At 51.3% G+C, this 20,500-nt stretch overlaps 1 protein-coding gene across 2 annotated transcripts in view; it reads left to right on the top strand.

Annotated features, from left to right (window-relative positions):
* The window catches only part of Padi2 (peptidyl arginine deiminase 2), a 40,764-nt gene extending 24,234 nt beyond the window's left edge, over nucleotides 1-16,530 (top strand). For both annotated transcript variants that reach the window (XM_057785018.1, XM_057785019.1), the window contains 10 exons: nucleotides 871-1,049; nucleotides 1,590-1,693; nucleotides 2,441-2,552; nucleotides 3,769-3,876; nucleotides 6,116-6,267; nucleotides 7,236-7,380; nucleotides 8,146-8,239; nucleotides 10,527-10,612; nucleotides 13,444-13,572; nucleotides 13,946-16,530. In XM_057785018.1, coding sequence (XP_057641001.1) covers nucleotides 871-1,049; nucleotides 1,590-1,693; nucleotides 2,441-2,552; nucleotides 3,769-3,876; nucleotides 6,116-6,267; nucleotides 7,236-7,380; nucleotides 8,146-8,239; nucleotides 10,527-10,612; nucleotides 13,444-13,572; nucleotides 13,946-14,179 — 1,343 coding nt within the window. In that variant the 3' untranslated portion in view covers nucleotides 14,180-16,530. The remainder of the gene's footprint in view (nucleotides 1-870; nucleotides 1,050-1,589; nucleotides 1,694-2,440; nucleotides 2,553-3,768; nucleotides 3,877-6,115; nucleotides 6,268-7,235; nucleotides 7,381-8,145; nucleotides 8,240-10,526; nucleotides 10,613-13,443; nucleotides 13,573-13,945) is intronic.
* Nucleotides 16,531-20,500: the final 3,970 nt, after the last annotated feature.

Below are 20,500 nucleotides of genomic sequence, written 5' to 3'. Positions count from 1 at the left end.
CGTTAGATGCTCCCCACATCCGCTGTCTTATCACCACTGAGCATCTCTTAGACACAGAGGCTGCCCCGTGGCCTTTGACTCCTGAAGGTCTTTGCTCATGCTGGCCCAACTAATTCAATTCATGAACTCTGAACCAGCCCTGAAATCCCCCATGGGCCTCTCCTGTAGGTACTAATGGAAGCCATTGCTTCATTCAACAAACGTTTATTAAACATGACTATGTGCCAGACAGGCAGATGGCCCGGCAGGGCCGTCTCTCACCCTGGCAGCATGTATTCTGTACAGGCTGCAATGTGGAATGGACCCTGGCTTGCTCTCTAGGAATCTACAAAGGACTCCGGGAAGGGTTGAGGACACTGGTCTTCCAGGCAGAGGGGAGATCACTGTAAAGGGCTGGCGGTTTCATGGGGCAGGAGCGCCTTCCTTCCTACCCAACATCTACACAGCGGAGCTTCCACGGTACAGAGGAAACCTTCTCAAACAAATGGCACACTCGTGTCTTATCCATACAAAAAGAATAGGAACTTGGCATTTGGAATTAGATGTGAATTGTTGGCCCTGCCCAGCCATTTCTGCTCTCTGAGTTCATTTCCTCCTCTGTAAAATGGGACTGACACCTCCCTACTGCTATGCTAACCGTGCCATCCCATCCGCCCTCCTTCCCCAGGCAGCTCGTTTTCCAGACGAGGAAGCCAGAAGCCAGCTGGCACACAGTGTGCCCAGACTATGACAATGACCAGTTCACACCCTCCTGTGCTGTTTCTCGCTGTGCCTCCCTCTGTGTCTAAAGGACCAGTCACTCTGCCCCTTGCCCCCAGCTCCCTGACCTCCTGATGGGAGAGGGTCCTAACGTGGGTCCTCCCCCTACAGACCCCTTCTTCGGCCAACGCTACATTCACATCCTGGGCCGGCAGAAGCTCTTCCACGTGGTGAAGTACACGGGAGGCTCTGCAGAGCTGCTGTTCTTCGTGGAAGGCCTCCGCTTCCCCGACGAGAGCTTCTCGGGCCTGGTTTCCATCCACGTCAGTCTGCTGGAGTATATGGCCGAGGTGAGAGCCACATGCCTCCCCTGTGTAACGATAACCCTGGCCCGGACCTGGTAACTACGATGGGGCAAAGTGTGCGTGCAAGGTAGGTGCAAGGCCTCTGCAGTTCCTAGTTCCCCCATCTGAAAAGTAAGGATTACAGTAGCATCTATCCCCTGGGAATGAATTGGTACAGGCAAAAATACTTGGTATATGGAACTGGAGAGATGGCTCGGCAATTAAGAGTACTTGCTGCTCTTCCAGAAGTGTGGATTTCATTCCCCAGCAACCACATGATTGGCACTGGGCTGCTCACACCTGCATGTAACACCAGTTCTAGGGGAATCTGATGCCTTCTTCTAGCCATCATGGGCATTACACACACACACACACACAGAAACATAAACCTGTACATGCACATAGAAACAATACTTGGCACCGTTCTCCGCATACAATAAGTGCTCAGTAAACGCATTGTTGTCGGTCTCACCCACCGAGAGGGAAGCAGGGACCACAGGTACCCCGATGTGGCTCACTGGTGCTTCTCTTCTCTCCCACACCCAGGGCATCCCACTGACACCCATCTTCACAGACACTGTGACGTTCCGGATTGCACCGTGGATTATGACCCCCAACATCCTGCCTCCTGTCACAGTGTTTGTGTGCTGGTAAGAGGCGGGCATGGTCTATAAGGCAGTGTGGCAGAGTGGCCAAGAGCTGGGCTTCAGGGTCCGACCGACTTAAATCCAATTCTGCCTCTGCCGCTTAGCAGCTATTCAACCAGCAGTTCATGTGGTCTCTCTGTGCCTCAGTTTCTCTGAAGTGCACAAACAGGCTTGCTGTGAGGGCTGAGATAATGCTCCTGCATCTATACACTTATCCTGGCTCCGGCTGTATGTCACAAAGGCCGTGTTTCTCCCTCCTCTTCCCTCTCGGAACCCTTACTGTGTGTGGCTAGGTTCCTGGCTCATCTTGCTCGCTCATTCAGCAGTCTTTACTGAGTGTCTACTCTGTGCTTGGTTGGCACATCAAGATGAGCAGGAAGGGCAAGAAGGATCCACATGTGTATGGGTGACAGCTCCAGAGGAGCCCTCTGCCCACCCCACCCTTCATGCCAGGATTTCCCATACCCCAGACATAGCACTTTCTAAAATCTGGGGAGCCAGAGAGCATGTGGGGGTCATAGGTCCCTTCCTTGTCTTATCTATCCACGTGACGTTGACAAAAACTGTGGAAGCGGGTGGGCTTATGTGGCCCATGGCCCCAGTAGCCTTTACAAAGTAGCTATGGACACAAGCGGGGCTTCATCACCACAACTCAGTCCAGAGTGACAGCAGCTGCGACCACCCAAGATGGGTGGCTCTTGTGTGTGTCCCCGCCCATTCTTCCTTTTGGCCTCTTTCTATACTCCTCAGCATGAAGGACAATTACCTGTTCCTGAAAGAGGTGAAGAACCTGGTGGAGAAAACCAACTGCGAACTGAAAGTTTGTTTTCAGTACATGAACCGCGGAGACCGCTGGATCCAGGTGAGAGGGGCCTGGCTGGGCCCAGGAGAAGGACACAGCAAGGGTTCTGGCTCAAAGAGGCTTGCTGTGAACACCCTGGTACCCATCTATCTGTGTGTGTGTGTGTGTGGATTCCGCTGTTTGCTCATGTGCATAGAGACTTGGGAGAACAAGTGTGGCTTCTAGTGGTGGCCTAGACTAAAATAATCTGTATCCATCCTTGGGGGCTGGTGATGACCTCACGAGGAATACTCTGTGGCAGATAAAAAGAAAAAGATCAGCCTGTGACTGAAGACACAGAATGCGCTTGAGCTGTATTGGAAGGAAATATGTTTAAGATATAGCTATTTATGTGTTTTAAATGAGGTCAGTATCACTACGAGATCGTTGTGTGCCTTTTGCTATGGGCAGAGGCAATCCGTGGAAAGATGCCCTGCCATCATTTGCTTCTTACCAGGAGAGTTGGGGCCACAGGCAGACTGTGAATGAGACATACTTCCCAAGCCAAGCCAAGCTCTTTTGTGTTCATTTTGTGGTAGATCTTCTTATTGTGTTGATTTGTTGGGGTGGTGCACACACCACAGCCCACATACGGAGGAGGTCAGGGGCAGCTTGGAGCAGTTGGTTCTATCTTGTGAGTCCCAGGAATCAAACTCGGGTCGTCAGGTTTGCCAGGAAGTTCCTTTACCTGCTGAGCCATCTCACTGGCTCTGCTTTTGTTTGGATTTTTGAGTCAGGTTCTCACTTCATAGCCCAGGCTGGCCTTACACTCTCAATCTCCTGGCCTGTGCCTTCTGAGTGCTGGTTACAGGTGCACACGGCCACGCCTAGTTTGCTTGTGTTTTTTATGTTTGTTGGTTCTGCACCAAGGTCTCCCATATCCCAGGCTGGCCTTGAACTCACTGTGTCATCCTCCCCGTCCAGCCACCTCCCAGGTGCTACGATTACATGATTACATAAGCATGTGGCACCCGTACTCAGTGTATGTAGCCCTGGGGCTCAAACCCAGCACTTGGTGATGTACGTTAGCCAAGCACTCTAGCACCTGGGTTATAGTCCCAGCCCCTTGTGCTTGAGTTTTTTAAACCAGGGTCTCAATATGTAGCCCAGGCTGACCTCATATTCTCCAGCTCCCTCTTCTGCCCCCACATCCAGCTGGGATTACTGCCCCATCCATGCTGCTCCAGACTCCCCTGGGTACCACTACAGCTGAAAGCCTCCTTGTTCTCTTCCACAGGATGAAATTGAGTTTGGCTACATTGAGGCACCCCACAAAGGCTTCCCTGTGGTGCTAGACTCCCCTCGAGATGGAAACCTGAAGGACTTCCCCATTAAGCAGCTCCTGGTAAGATGCTGGGGGCCACCTGGGGGTGACAGTGGGGACTCTTAGAGGACACACAGTCAAGAAATATGGGGTACCCGAAAGTAACTATAGTCTTCCATGCAGAGCCTCTGTTTTCTCATCTGCAAGATGGGCCCGTGGGCCCTGAGGTCCAATGCAGTCTCTAAACTGGGAGAGTTGCCTTGTGGGAATGAGAGCCTTGGCCCCTGCTGCTGCCCCAACCTTCCAACTTGTAGTTATGGGGGTCTCAAGGAGGCAAAACAGAAGCCTACAGATGTCAACACGCACCAGGACTTTGTGGATGTGAATCTCAGTGACTCCTCCCCATCCTGGAGGCCATTGTCACCCCTACTTTGTGGCTTCGAGCCATGTGGAGGACTGAAATTTGCCTCTGCATCTTTGCCCTTCACACTGAGCCAGAAGCCCATGTGGGGCACGTTACAGAGACACCAGCAGATCTGGCCTTCCCACGGTCACATGAAGGACAGATCCTACTATAGATGTCGGGTCATTCAGAGGTGACCCTGCCCAAGTCCCCTCTGTGGAGGTGTCAAAAGCAGCATGCAAGCCCCACTCTGGGATGAGAGAGAAACCTGACATTGAGCAGCACCCCGTATCAAAGAGGGGACCTCGGGCAGGCTTTGAACTTACATGAACCTCGGTGTGTGCTTCTGAAAGACGGGGGTTTCACCCAAGATTGTTACTCAATCAAGGCATTGTCACTAGGCCTCGTCAGTGGCCATTGTGGTCTGGAGGCTGCCCTCAGAGGCCCTCCACGTGGGTACTGTTCGTTTTCCCCGACACTAGGGGAGAGGGCCATCAAATTGACCACCCCAGGGCTACCACAGGCAGCAGGAACAAGAACCAAGCTCCCAGCCATGTCCTTTCTCTTCCCCTGGGCTCCAGCTGTCTTCAGGGCTTTAGCCTGGCCTGGTGCCAAGGCCCGACTGCATTGTTCCCAGAGGCTGGGCCAGGCCCGGCTTTGTGCTACGTGCCTGCCGGCCTGTGTGATACTGCAAAGCCCCAGCTGCCACCTGTGGCCAGCTCACACATGGCCAACAAGGGCCCCCAGGTGAGAAAGCGCTAAGCTGCTGCCATCCACCCCACTGGGCGTGCCTGTCCCTTGAGCCTCTCTCAGCTGAGGCAGTCAGTGTAAACCTTGTCTACCTACCACACGGGGTCTTTTGTTCGTTGGTTTGACTTTTGGGTCACACAAGTTACTCCTTGCTCTAATACAAAGTCCCAAAGAAGATCCATACTTTTTTTTTATCAAAAAAGAATAATGGAGAATATATGAATATATATATACACACACACACATATATACGTGTGTGGTGTGTGTGTGTGTGTGTATGTGTGTGTGTGTGTGTGTGTGTGTAATCTTAAAATCCAGGCAGGGACAGATAGAATCTTCCTTCTTGTGTAAGATCAAGTTTGCTGAAGCACTAAGGACCACGAGACTTCATGGACAGGTGCCGCTGTTGGGCTGGGTAGGAGTGGCTATCAGTCAGCTGTCACTAGGTAAGACTGCAGTGACAAACAAGCCCCCTAACCTAGTAACCAACAGCAGCTAGTCCCTCTTGCTGCTCACCGCCTGAACCGATGCCTGGCTGTGTCTCTTTGCCCTCATTCCAGAGCTATAGCCAGGCCGAGAACTGTCATTCCCCTCCTGTAGGAAGAAGAGAAAGTGGGCCTGCCAGCCTCCTATCTTGCTCATATTCCATTGGCCAGAGAAAGTCATGTGACCCTGAGTACCTTGCAGGGAGATGCCAGAAGGCATTTGCAGTGGACTGGATGGGCCATTCTCTTTCTGGGCAGGTCTAGCAAATCCTTGGGGGATGATCAGTTGACCACCTTGCCTGGGGCCTCCTGGTTGAAGATGCTTCTCACAGAAATGGAAACCCAGGGCCAGGGAGATTCTGAGGTGGACAGGAAGGTCACCAGAACCTGTGAGGCCAGATCTTGGTATCACATTGTGTGTCTGTGCCTAGGGGTCAGAGCCCAGGCAGAGATGGGGTGCACTCCCTCACATGGCACCCACACTTACTCTCTCACTGTGTCAGACCTCTCATAGACTCCCTAATGGCAATGAGCTAGCCTCGGGTAGCAACCATCCTTGAGGCAGAAAATCCAGAGCTCCGGGCTGCGGGCGTCACCAGCTGTCACCACAGCATGGCTGCTGGGGAAGAGGGCTCCTGGCTGCAGGAGGCTAAAAGCAGATGTATACCCTCTCTGTGCCCAGGGCCCAGATTTCGGCTATGTGACCCGGGAGCCCCTCTTTGAGAAAGTCACCAGCCTCGACTCCTTTGGGAATCTGGAGGTCAGTCCCCCAGTGACAGTGAACGGCAAGGCGTACCCTCTTGGCCGGATCCTCATCGGGAGCAGTTTCCCTCTGTAAGATAACCCAGGGCGGGCCTGGGGGTGACAGGCACAAGAGCATGGCTATCTCTTTGGGGGTGATCTGGGGTGTATGTACCTGGAGTGAATCTAAGGGGGGAAGAGCCCCTGTCGCAATGCCCTGCAAATCAATAGCCACCTTGCCTTTACACCTAAGTATAAATTAAGATCTAATATGCAACCCAGTAATCCTCTTCCATAAATGGGAGGGTGTGTGGTGAGATGTAGGCCAGGAGGGGAAGGGGCGTGGGAACCTCGCGAAGGCACCCTGGCAGAGGACAGTGGGAGAGTGGGGGCTCCCTGTAATGAAGAGAGCAAGGCATGGCCCCGCCTCACAGGCGTGAGTCCCTGGCTCCTTCGCTGTCCATGATAACCGTACTCTCTGCCCAATGGATGAAAAGGCCGATTCTACCCTGATCCAAACAGTTGCTGGGAGAAAGTAAGCAGGCTGGGTCCTCACTTCTCAAGAGCTGCCTGAAACCTGAGGTCACCCAGGATCTGAGTATCAAGTCTCTTGGCCCACCTAGAATGTTCTACTGTCTATGGGGACATGAATAGTGACCATTAGCCCACCCTGCCCTAACTCAGTGGTCACTCATCCGCTCAGCAGGTACTTCCTGGGCCTTAGTGGAGCGCCAAGCCCTTGCCCTGCCTCAGAGGAGATGGTGAAGTCATAGACATGTCGATTCCATGCTGAGCACGGGAGCCAACCTCAGCTGCTCACTGGCAAACCCCAGGGCAAAGGCTGAGCTCTAAGCCCTCCCCTCGTAGGTTTGGCTGTGGCCAGCGCACCATCTTCCAGCCTGGGACTCCAGTACCTTCTGCCTGCACCAGGGTCACAGCTCAGGCTCCCACCCAGATGGCGCCTGGGTTCCAGATGCTGAACATCTCACCCTGGGGGTGCTCTGGTGCAGGGGCACAGGGATAACCTCCTAAAAGACTCCTCTTCTCCAACCCTGCCCTAGGTCTGGAGGCCGGAGGATGACCAAGGTGGTGCGTGACTTTCTGCAGGCCCAGCAAGTGCAGGCGCCAGTGGAGCTCTACTCTGATTGGCTGACTGTAGGCCATGTAGACGAGTTTATGACCTTCGTCCCCATCCCAGGCACGAAGGTGAGCTGGTCCCCAAGACTAGGGTGCATTGAGGCCGGGGATATTTTCCCTTAGATTCACTCCAAGCACATACACCCCAGGCCACCCGTAAAGAGACAGTCATGCTCCTGTGCCCCCTGTGAGGGCTCATTCTTCTTCAAACCACCACACCTTCCAGCACCCCACACTCCACCCCACGCTGAGATTACACTATAGTGCCTGGCTTTCTTTTCTCCCCATAGTGAATCCTGGGACCCAAACTCACGTCCTCATACTCGTGGGTGCAAGCACTTTGCCAACCATGCCACCCCCATACAAAAATTATTATTTTCTATCTTTTTTTTTCAAGACAGATCTTCCTAGTCTACTCTTAGGCTCGTCTCCATTTGGACTATCCATTCATGTGCTCAGCAGTCACACCTAGATAAAGGCTCATTGGTCAGACCACCCTAGGGAACGGGGTTGGGCCAAAGGCTCTGGGCAAGTTTTTTCTTTTTTGAAATGAAAGGATTGTCTGCCACTGTGTGTCCCTGGGTTCTCTGTGAACTGCCTAGCCCTCTGGAGACATCCTTTCCTGCCATCTCAGGTCACTTTGGGGTCTGTACTTTGACCTGATGTTGTTGTCCAGGATGGAAGAAAAGTGAGACACAGTCCTAAGAGAGACAGGAAGCCAGTGACACCCAGCATGGGAGGCATGCAGTGCTTTGAAGCCAGGGCCTTAGTCCCTCGTGCACCCTGGCCACCTTCCCACCCTGACAGTGTCACCCACAGGGTCATCTCTTGCAGGGGTTTCGGCTGCTCATGGCCAGCACCTCAGCCTGCTACCAGCTCTTCCGAGAGAAGCAGAAGGAAGGCCATGGGGAGGCCGTTATGTTTAAGGGTGAGTGTCTTCGTTTGGGTTTTCGTTGCTGTGAAGAGACACCATGACCATGGCAGCTCTCATAAATGAAGACATTTAATTGAGGGGCTGGCTTACAGTTTCACAAGTTCAGCCCATTATCATCATGGCAGGGAGTATGGTGCATGCAGGCCGACATGGTGCTGGAGAGCAGTTGAGAGTCCTACATCTTGCAGGCAACAGGAAGTTGACTGATACACTGGGCAGTATCTTGAGCATAGGAAACCTCAAAGCCCGCCCCCCACAGTGACACACTTCTGCCAACAGGTCATACCCATTTCAACAAAACCACACCTCCTAATAGTGCCACTCCCTCTGAGATTATGGGGGCCAGTTACATTCAAACTGCCACAGTGAGTGGTCACAGGCCCTTAGCTGGAATCCCAGAAAGCCCTCAAGAGGACCTTGTCTCTGAACATTGAGCTCTTACCACCAAACCAAAATTCATATATGGCTAGGGATGCAGAGGTAGTAGAGCGCTTGCCCAGCATGCACAAAGACCTGGGTTCAAGCCCCAGCACCTACATAACCCAATGTGGTGGTGCTCACCTGTAATCCTAGCACTCCAGGGGTGGGGGCAGGAGGATCCTTACTCCCAGGACATCCAAAAGGGAGAAGGGTACAGTATGTCTTCAGAACTAGTACTTGAAAGGGTACCAAACGTAGAGAGGGACTGAAGGAGCCCAGACTGCCTTGTGATCTGCATCCAGGAGCTTGTGTTTTCAAAACAGTGGGATAGAAGCCAAGACCTCCCTCATGGTCATGAACTCCACTGCTAAGCCATACCCCCTTCTGCTCCACTCCCACCTCCCAGAAATGTAAAGAGGAGGAGAGATGCAGTGCTGAGGGTGGAGGTTTCAGCTGGCAGGGCATGCAGGGCCTGGAGGGAGACCTGGAGGGAGACTCCATCTCCCTCCGAAGTAGGGCAGACCTGGAGATGAGCTTTGCCCTTGAATTAATCATGAGAAAGAGGATCCCGCCAGCCAACAGGGTGAGAGAGCCAGGGCACCTCTGCACGCTCTTACTGTGGTAAAATAGACGCGACCTATTAGTCATTCTCACCACTTAGAACCCAACATATTACAGCATTGAACAATAACCTCTACTGTCTCTGGCCCGTTCGGCTTTTTTTTTTTTTCTTAAATTTCTTTTTGCCACATCTTGGGCTAGTACCTGACGCTCAAAGTCCGCTGGTTAATGCTTATGCTACCGTCCTCCTTGTCCAAGAAGTACGACTGAGTGTTGCCGGTGTCGAGGACAGACCCACTTGAGACTGCCGTCCTTTTGTGCTAGCGACCTGCTGGCGGGTTTTTCCTGGGTTTCCAGGCATGAGGCTTGGCCCCATAGCCTTAATCTCTTTGATGCTGTGGTTCCACAAGTCTGGGATGTGCAAAGAGCTGCCAGGCTCTTCCTAGATCAAACCAAAATCAAATATACCAGGCCTTGGCACTTGGGAGGCTGAGGCAGAAGATTGTGGGTTCAAGGTCAACCCACACCACATAGAGAGACCCTATAAAAAAATTTAAAAGGGAAAATTTTAATCAAATATATGAGGCAGTGGTGGTGCACAGCTTTATAACCCCAGCACTCCAGAGGCAGAGGCAGGGTCTCTCTGAGTTCAAGGCCTGGCCCACAGAGCGAGTTCCAGGTCAGCCAGGGCTACACAGAGAAACCTTATCTCAGAAAGGCAATATATACAGCTCACAGTCCTGCAGGCAGGCTGCTGTGTGGCCACTTGTAGTGTGGGTGGAACTTTCAAGAATCATGGACCTCGATGGCTCAGTTTCCTGACCTTTAACAGTAGCGACCACCTCACAGGGACACGGTGGGGTCGCTGCTAAGTTCATCCACAATGAACTTTCAAAAGAATGCTTTCTTGCCTGGGAGATGTGGTTCTACGGCAGAATTCCTATCTAGTGTGTCTGAGGTCCTGGCTTCCATCCCTAGCAGTGGAACCGAAGAACAGATCGCAGGCACTTGGGTATCACTGAAGCCTCTGGGCTGTGGAGCTGGAGTCAAAGGCAGGCTCTCTCCAGGTTAGGGTATTGGATCAGCTAACAGTCTAACGGGGCACCTAGGTGTCTGCTCCTCCTGCCAGAGAGAACAAGATGCCCACACCTGCTTCCTGGCTCAGGGATATGGTGGGTATAGAGAGAGGACTGTATAGTGCTTCCCTGGGTAGGAGACCACCCCCACCCCCAGTCCACCCCATCCCTGCCAACAGGTAGCCAGGCAGCTAAGATTTCCTGTCATTCTCTGATCCCCACAGGTTTGGGGGGCATGAGCGGCAAACGCATCACCATCAACAAGATCCTGTCCAACGAAAGCCTCTCGCAGGAAAACCAGTATTTCCAGGTGCGGGAACAGGGCTAGAGGGGCCGTGTGCGCAAGCCTGCCTCTGTGCGTGTGCGCATGCGCGCGTGCGCCCCGGTGGGGCACGGGTGCTGGTTTGATGGAGAAAGGTCAGGGGTTTGGGGCTTCTGGCCCAGAGGGGCCTCCACAAGCACCTGACGGATTTGCTTGCTGTACTCTTCCTCCCTCCACCTTGCTGACAGAGGCAGAGGCCTCCAGGCGCCGAGAGGGAGACTTGGGAAACTTGGAAAAGCAGCGTGGACTATCCTGATTTCAGTCTCTGTCTTATGCCCTGTTCCTTTTATAGTTTGTCAAGAACATGACTGCCATGCCTGCCAGTTGTCAGGAAAGCTTGGCTGCTAGCCGTTTTCAACTGTAAAGTTTGGGGGGCTGGGCGAATAGAGCTTTGGGGGTTAGCGAGACAAGCAGGCCTTAGCAGGAGTCTAGCATTTTCTGTTCATTTGTAGCTGGGCCTCAGGTTGCTTTTGAAAATGAACCATTAAGGGGACAAGTTCAGAGCCCCAGTGTTCTATTAGAAAAGTGTTCACATGGGCTGGAGAGATGGCTCAGCGGTTAAGAGCATTGCCTGCTCTTCCAAAGGTCCTGAGTTCAATTCCCGGCAACCACATGGTGGCTCACAACCATCTGGCCTGCAGGAATACACGCAGACAGAATATTGTATGCATAATAAATAAACAAACAAACTGCTGGTCTAGGGGAGTGCTTTTAAAAAAAAAAAAAAAGAAAGAAAAGTGTTCACAGGAGACCCCACCCCGCCCCCTGCTTAAAACTCACTAACGCTTCAGACTTGCCGTCTGGGGCAATGCAGGCCTGAGTGCACCCCTCATTTAGGAGCTTCAGGAGCTCACACCCCTGAAGGGTTGGATCCAGGCACCACGCTCTGAGTGCCTGAGTCTTAAAGTTGTACCCAGACAGAAATAATACCCAGGGCGGGAGACATAGCTCCGTTGGTAGAGCGCTTGCTTGCCTTGCACAGAAACCCTTGGATTCAGTCCCGAGCACTATTTAAACTAAGTTATGACAACCTGTAAACCAGAGGCGGGTGGATCTCTGTGAGTTCAAGGCCAGGCTGGTCTACTGATGCCAAGGCCACCACACAGAGCAACCCTGCCTTGAAAAAACAAAAGAAGAGCGCAAGGCATTAGATTTCTGAGGCAGCTAGAGACAGAAAATAGACTGAAACTGGCTTCCACAGCCTGGACTGTTTGTTCAAACAATGGGGAGCAGACACAACAGGGAAAGGGGTGTCTGCCAAAGGGGATGCTTGCAGTTTATACAGAAAGTTCAGGGGGTGGGGAGTTAGTGCGACTTCTGAGGCCACATGCAAACCCAGACAAGGTGGTTTTCCATTTAGACTCTGTCTCGACCTTGCTATCAGGATGTAGGTCACAGTGGGCAACTGAGTTGGGCAATGGCAGTGAGGGGAAGGGTCTGGAGTTTCAACAGAGGGCCTTGGTCAGGGTCAGGCAGGGTTTGTTTAAGGTTTATTCCAGCACAAAATCCTGCTGTTGTATGGATCTCAGCCACAGGCTGATCAGGGCTCCCGGCTCTTCTAGCTCCGTGTTTGTTGGTATGTGCAGGAGCCCTCATGGCTGTAGAAGTTCAAAGCCTCGTGTAAATACTGCACACCCCACGGCATTTGAAGAAGAGCTTGATCTCAGTCTGACGTGGGTCAACCTGAACTGATCACTGTGGACGGGGAGTTTCCGAGCACCCGTTTGCTTAGTCCTGAGTCACTGTTCACCCCTGACCTTATTGCTGGGGTGAGAGGAAGTGGCAAGGGCCCTGAAGGTCAGAGAATCTGGTACAACCCAGCCATGCTCTGCAGGACGCGTGGCAGGGCAGCAGAGTCCCAGGGGAGCTACACAGGACCCGCTGAAGTCGAGCCAGCGCTTCCCTGGCTACTTGGGTCCCGACCTCTGATTATCCCTCCGTGACCCCTGTGAGAAACAGAGACACATACCCCACAGTGACCCCTGTGAGAAACAGAGACACACACGGCCCCACACTCTGTAACAAGAGCCCTGGACCGCAGGCTAGCAGAAGCCAGGCAGTTTAGCTCACAGCTTTGCCAAGGCCAGAAGCCCAGGCGGCAGGTGCAGTGATTGACAGCAGAGAAAGTGTTTAAACCCTGAGGCCAGCACCACCCCCACACACACTTTCCTCATTAGCTGGGTAATCAGGGGGCACAACCTTATGGGGCCACCTGAGTCTCTGCCACTTAAGTTTGTGTTTTCAGCAAGGACTGGGCTGACTTGAGTCTCTGATTATTTTACGGTTTGTGAGGTACATGACTGTCATGTCTGCCGGTTGTTAGGCAAGCTCGGGTGCTAGCGATTTTCTACTGTAAAGTTTAAGTTGTGGGGGTCTAGGCTAATTTAGCAGGCATCAGCAGGAGTCTCTAGCATTTTCTGTTCATCGGTAGCTGGGCATCAAAAGTCATTTTTGAAAATGAACCATTGGGGCCGGCATAATGGTGCACGCCTTTAATCCATGTGCCAGAAGAGGCAGTCGGGTCTCTGTAAGTTCAAGGGCAGCCTGATCTACAAAGAGAGTTTCAGGATAGCCCAGTCAGGCTACACAGAGAGACCATATCATTCACACACACACGCACACCACCACCACCACCAACAACAACACATACACACACACCAACAACAACAACAACAACAGACAAAAATAAACAAAAACTACTGTCCCTTCGCTCTGCTGGAGAGACTCTGGAGAGGTAACAGGAACACCAGCTAAGCGGGAGTCTCTCTGGAATGCAGACAGAGTGACAGGTGTGTGCCCCCTCCTTCCCTCTCCCCCAGCGCTGCCTAGATTGGAACCGTGACATCCTCAAGAAGGAGCTGGCACTGACTGAGAGGGACATCATTGACCTGCCGGCTCTGTTCAAGATGGATGAAGACCGCCAGGCCAGAGCTTTCTTCCCTAACATGGTGAGACCCTCCGGCCCCAGTCCCTCATGCTATGCCTAGCCCAGCCGGGCACAGCCGGTCCAGAAAGGCCCAGTAGAGTTGCTGTGTGATCCCACCTCTGCCACTTGTCCTCTCTGAGGCCCTCCCTTCCCTGCTAGGGGTGGTAGGCTTAACCTTGCTTTCTCACTAAGTGTCCCCAGACTCTTTAACAGATAGGCAAGTTCTTTGCAGAAGGTCACAGCACAAATGAGGTTTAGCTCAATCTGGGCCTCAGTTTCCCACTTCTAAAGGAGGATCCTGATAACACCTCCTACCTAGGTCAGTAACAGGGATCTGGGGTCTTGACCCCTGCAGGCAGACAGCGGCTGCCCCCTAAACTCTCCCTCCCTCCCAGGTAAACATGATCGTGCTGGACAAGGAACTGGGCATCCCCAAACCTTTCGGGCCCCAGGTGGAGGAGGAGTGCTGCTTGGAGACACATGTTCGAAGCTTGCTGGAGCCCCTGGGCCTTGCCTGCACTTTCATTGATGACATTTCTGCCTACCACAAGTTCCTGGGGGAGGTGCACTGTGGCACCAACGTCCGCAGGAAGCCCTTCACCTTTAAGTGGTGGCACATGGTGCCCTGACTGGCAGGGGCCCTGGCCTACCCTCCTCCCCTGTAATCTCCAGGTCCTTCCTGTGCCCCCAAGTCCTTCCCTTTCAAGAAGTGGGTGGGATTGGGGGTACTTGTGCCTTGCTGTCCCTAGAAAGGGCCTCCGTGTCCACTGGAGTCACCCCCCAGTAAGCCCAACCATCCCCCCTGAAAATTGCTGGACACATGGCTGGTGTGCAGAGCTCTGGCAGGGAAAACCAGATTTCAGCAAATTGTGTAGTCAGACCGTTCCTCAGGAATCCTCAGCCTCTATTCTAGATGAGAATGAAGGGAGAAAGGATGCCCTGGGGTGATTGGCTCTCCCAGCACCTGCTCTTCTGTTCAAGGTAGACCCCAAGGACGGGACCAGGGTCCTGGTATACCTTGAATGGTACCCTCACTTCACGTTCGCCTCCCTCGGGGCCTCGTGGTGGCTCCCTCCAACCACTCATTCCTCACCATCTTCCTGCACACACAGAGTCCCTGCCGCCTGAGGGTCCAACCATTCTGCTTAGAATCTTCTGGAAATAAGTCTTAGCCGAAGAGAGTTCTTCACTCGCTGTGGATGCAGGCTGCCCAAATTTGGGGGGCTCCTCTCTCCCCAGACTAGCATCCGTGGTCCATAGTTCAGTATGTAAAGATGCTCTCCCCTGTTTCTCTTGCCTGGTCCTCAATTCTCTGACCAGTCCATGGGCCCCTCTTCCCACCATTCTGCCTATTCCCGACAGCTATCATAGTTTCTTCACCACCAGCCAGATGTGGGCCTCCCCGGAGCCTAAGAAATGACCTATCCCTCCTCTCAAAGGTTGACTGCAATGTCCAAGGATGCTGGCTCCAGCCTCAGCCATGGGTTCTTGGCCAGCTCCTGCTCTGGAGGTAGAATTCCCCAGCACACTTTCCAAAGTCCTTCCATCCAGACACAGGCAAATGTATCCCCTCTGCTTCCGTTAGAAACGCCCCAGGAGCTGGAGAGGTCCACAATTAAGAGTGCTTGCTGCTCTTGAAAAGGACCCAAGTTCGGTTCCCAGCACACATAACTGTCTGTAACTCCAGATCCAATGGACACAGTAGCCTTTCTGGCCCCTGAGGGGCACTGCACACCTGTGCACATACTCATATACATAAATAAAAATAAAATTTGTAGGGTCTGGAGAGATGGCCCAGGGGTTAAGAGCACTGGCTGCTCTTGCAGAGGACCTGGGTTCAGTTCTCAGCACCCACAATGGTGCCTCTCAACCACCTCTTAACTCTGGTTCCAGGGGATCTAATGCTTTCTTCTGACCTCCATGCACTTCTGCACACTCAGGCACACACACATATGAGTAAAATAAATAATATTTAAAAATGAAAAATAAAAATATTTAAATAAAGAAGGCCTTTAGGACCAGGAATATAAGAAATATCAATTCTACTTTGAAGGGTTAAACAGCCCCATTTTATAACCGAAGAAAGGGTTACCGTCTTGCATTTTCAGGGGAACAGGATTTTTGCCTTGGATTATTTCCTCAGCTATGCAATCAACATGGGTTGCATGCTACTGAGCAACAGGCACAGACTTGGGCTCCAACAGCACAAACTAGCTATAGACTTGGTGTGTCCCCTTCAGGCAAAATCCACATTTAAACTCTTTGCCCTTGCTGTGGTGTGCTCTTTAGAAACTCTTCCCCGTGTATTGAAGAAGCACCCAGGACACCAATCACTGCCTTGAAGGAATAAGGGTGTCTTCTGTAAACAGAGCCCCCTTTCCGTCCAGCTGGGCCTACAGCACCATGTCAGGTCAGGCCCCAGAGCCGCCAAAGCTGGGGTCAGTGGTCCCTGCCTTTGAAACACATGCCCTTCTGAGGGAGTTGATCTGGAGATGTGGAGTTTGTCATGTGTGGTATTCGGTTAGAGCGCTTTGTGGCTTTTATTTTTATCTATGGTAAGGGGAAGTGAGTGCCCTCATGGAGGCCGCTTGTCTTTGTAGATTGTGCTATATTCTCCCTGGCAGCCATGGCTGTTTCAGAACTTTCTGGAACTCCTGGACTGAGACACTGCCTGTCCTATCACACTTACCCACCCGGTGTGACTCCCCCCCCAGTGTGACTCCTCCCAGTGTGATTCCCCCAGTGTGATGCTCCCCTGTGGACCCCTTGCTCTTCCCCGCCCCCACTTTAACATAGGCCTAGATGCCTCTGGGCTGTATCAGTTCCTGTTTCAGGGTTGATTTTGAAATATTCTGTGGGGGGCAGAGGGATGGCATGAAGATGGCAAGAACCAGGCAGTTTCAACTTCTTGGAAAAGAAGCCAAGATGGAGGCTGCAAAGTATTTGGGAAGGAGCCAAAATAAAGAGCAATAAAATGATCCATCCATGACTCTGGGTGTGGTGTGCTTTTTGACTTCCTAGGCATGGTCACAAGTGAGCCGGATCACAGGCCTCCCCTCACGGTCATAAAACTCCGACTGCCCAGGTCTGTGAGTCACAGGGCCACTACCCAAGGTCATGACCAATATCCACAGTGGTATCATCATGTTTTAAAGGTGAGTTTAAAGATGCAGATGTAAGATGAGCATTTGGGAGCCAACAGTTTGATAGGAAGATGTCTCCAGGAGAAATGGGTCCAGGAACTGGGGGAACGGAGCATTGGAAGGGAAGAAGCCAGCAAGGATGTAATTTCAGGGCCTAGTTCATCCCAGTACCCTCCACCCGCTGTGAGCTCTAGCCACTAGAAGCTGATCCCCATGGAGCCCAAGTCCCTCTGCATCTGACCCACAGGGCACTAACTCTGATACCTTCGGTACTTGATGAGCAAAGCCACCAGCCGCCCACAGAAATATCTGAAGAAGGTTGTGTCTGCTGCATGAAGAACAGAGTCGGGGAGGAGATGGCTAGAAAGATGTCTCAGTAGTTAAAAGCACTTGCTACTCTTCCAGAAGACCCAGGTTCGGTTCTTAGCACCCACATAAGGTGGCTTACTACTTTTGGCCTCTGTAGGTACCTACGTGCATACGTGTATGTACAAATAAATTATAATATAATATATTATAATACATTCGCGTTTAAAAAGAGCAAAGTGAGACCAGTGAGATAGCTCACCAGGTAAAGGTGCTTACTGCAAGCCTGGCAACCTGAATTTTGTCTCTGGAACTACCATAAAGATGGAAGGAAGGAACTTAGTATACAAAGTTGTCCTCTGACCTCCACATGCATGCTGTGGCACCTGAGTCTAACATACACAGTAATAATAATAAAGACTTGGCTGGGTAGTGGTGGTACATGCCTTTAATCCCAACACTTGGGAGGCAGAGGCAGGCAGATCTTGTGAGTTCAAGGCCAGCCTGGTCTGTGTCGTTGGTTCCAGACCAACCAGGGCTAAACAGCAAGCCCCTATCTTGAATAAAAATAAATAAATAAATAAATAAATAATGCATCAATGAACAAAGTCCCCACACTTAAGTGCTCACTGGCTACAAGTGTCTATATTGGAAGGCATAGTTCTAGAATCTTCTCTGCCAGGTTTAGCTCCAATTATGGAAAAATGTACTTTATCAAATCCCTAGAATCCATGGCTATAGCACAGAAAAGAGAAGCGCAGAATGAACATCAGCGTTTTTCCTTCCAGAAAGTTCTCTTGCCCTAAACCCTGGCCATCACTGTGTCAGCATTGCCAGCTTCTCTCTCAAAAACGGCTGGGGGAGGGATGTGTGCCTTCGGTTATGTCACTGGTGCCCTCTATCGGGATGGAATCCCCACCATCTTGTGGAAAGACAATCATGACCCTCACCTCTGCCCTCTTTCTCCTCGTATGCCCAGAATAATTTGATTCTGTGTTTTAACGTCAAAGGTTGTCTTGCAGGGAAGAGGAGGTACTTGTTCTCAGCCTTCTTTCTCATCGTCGTTTGCATGGGTGCTTTGTCTGCATGTATGTCTGTGCACCACATGCACGCAGTGCCTGCAGAGGCAAGAAGAGGGAGCTGGTCCCCTGGAACTGAGTTACAGTGGTGAGCTGCCATGTGGGTGCTGGGAATCTAACCCAAGTCCTCTGGAAGAGCAGCCCTCTCTCCGGCCCCAAGCCCATCTTTATTTTATTACAACCCTGGTCGAGACCCAAGAGATCCTTAACAGTCTCAGATCCACACGTCAAGACCCACCCCTTCCACAGGCTACTGCTCAGGGAAAGTGGACTGGATGGCTTTGCCTTTCTGTTTCCTATGGGTGGCTATTCCGGGCATTTGGTCTGTGCTCACAAAATACATAGGAACGAAACTGAATCATCTGTTCAGATGCCCACGGGAGAGGGAAGGTCAGTCAGTTTCTTCCTTTTCTGGTGTTTCTTTCAAAGATGCAATGAGAAAGACCACTGACCCAACTAATCATGGCCAAATTAGTGGAAGCAAGCAATTAATTGAAGCAAGCTTTTTTTAAAATGTGTATACATGGGCTGTTTCCCCCTAAGGTGGGGTTTCACATGGGTTGTTTCCCCCTAAGGTGGGGTTCAAGAGGTCGTCAGTGGACATGAGGAAGACGGAGCTTTTATAGCTCAGGAGTACGGGTTTCCAAATGGGGGAAATAGGCTGGGTTACAGGAGCAGGACATAGCATAATAAGTTGATCACCACAAGCTCTGAAACAAAGACATGACCACAAGGAGGTCATAACAAAGTGGTCCTAAAAAGGTAGTCATGACAGAGAGCAGTCATGATAACCTTTTGAACACAGGTAGTTTTGCAAGATGGTCATTACAGCTTTTTGAAACATAGGCATAGCCACTCCCTGGAACAGACAGCCCAGTACCTTTCGTAGTTAAGGTTACAGGTGAGGCACAGCCCAGTCCTTGAGAAACAGAGGTTTAATCACAAACAGGAATGAACCTAGCTTGTCTTTACCATAAGATGATTTTTAATCCTAATATGCAGGCAGGCTGGTTTTCATCACTTATTTTCTGATTTTTTTATTTATATATATTATTTATTTCTACAGACCAAACACGGACTTATCAGGGAAAGTGAAAAAGAACTCCCCAAAGTGGGAGGAGTTCTAAGTGAGAAATATGCTTTATGTCTCCTTTTCTTTTTTGGTACTGGACATCGAAACTTAGGTTTCAACATTCTAGGCAAGGGCTCTACTCTACCACTAAGTGACACCCCCCCCAACTGACTTCCCTTTTTTTCTTCTTTTTCTTTTCTTTTGCTTCTAAGATAGGATCTCTAACCCAGACTAGCCTTAAGCTCCCTATGTGGCCAAAAATGATCTTGAACTTCTGATCCTCCCGCCTCCAGCTCTCAGGAACTGAAATTACAGACATGTACCACCATGCCCAGCTTATGCAATACTGAGACCTGAACCCCAGACTTCATGCATGCGCGTCACATCCCCAACCCAAACACTTCTTAGACATGTTTTCTTCTTGAGTCAGGGTCTCACTATGTAGCCCAGGCTGGCCTCAAACTTTCAGTCCTCCTCCCTCAGCCTCCCACCACATACATACATACATATGTACATACATACATGCATACATATAAACATATGTAGCCCCACCCCAAATGGGTTCCCTATTAACACTGACAACAGTGAAATTGGTATCACTGTGGCCTTCCACACTGACTGTGTGACTACAGCCGCCTCAGATTTTAGGGGATTCCCTGTGCTTGGATCCTGGGATCGCCCGCATGGCTGCAGCGTATATTGTAGGAGCAAAGGATGGCTTCCTGTTGGTAAACAGAGTGTCTCCTACAAATCCTCCCACTGGGATTATAGGCTTGCACTATCCTATTTTAGTGTGGCAAGTGCCCTATTAGAATGTTGCTTGCAAGCAAGATGCCTTTGAGATCTTGAAGGCAGCAGAGCCAGAGGCAAGGCAGCTCCACATAGCTCAGCATGTGCCCAGGGAAAGATGGCATCTCTTGGCTGTGGGAGTCATTCCCATCCCATCATCTTTCTTCTTGCACACTTGCTACACATCGTTTGTGTATACAACCAGAACACTGATAGAATTTTTCTTTCAAAGCAAGATGTGGACCGGAGTTCACTTCTCACAGGAACCGAGATGTCTGTTCTCCAGTGCATGAGACTTGAACTTGTTTATAAAGGATCCAGACAGACAGGAGCAGAGAGGCAGACTGGTGGTGAAGGCGCCTGGCAAGTTTGACCAAATCGAAGAATGGATGGGGCAGGGAGGCTGTGGGATTGCACACACTACACACACCTGTACATATGTTTACACGCACACACACACGTTAGACAAGCTAGCTGGTAATCACTGTGCGATTGCCTCTGTGCAATTAATCAACTTATCAACCTTTTCTCCAGACCCCCTGTCTTTGTCTGTTTATCAAC

Source organism: Chionomys nivalis, chromosome 11, assembly GCF_950005125.1.
Source record: "Chionomys nivalis chromosome 11, mChiNiv1.1, whole genome shotgun sequence".
In the NCBI taxonomy this organism is placed as follows: Eukaryota; Metazoa; Chordata; class Mammalia; order Rodentia; family Cricetidae; genus Chionomys; species Chionomys nivalis.
The sequence above is the reverse complement of the archived record's forward strand: the minus strand, read 5'-3'. Positions and strand labels throughout refer to the sequence as shown.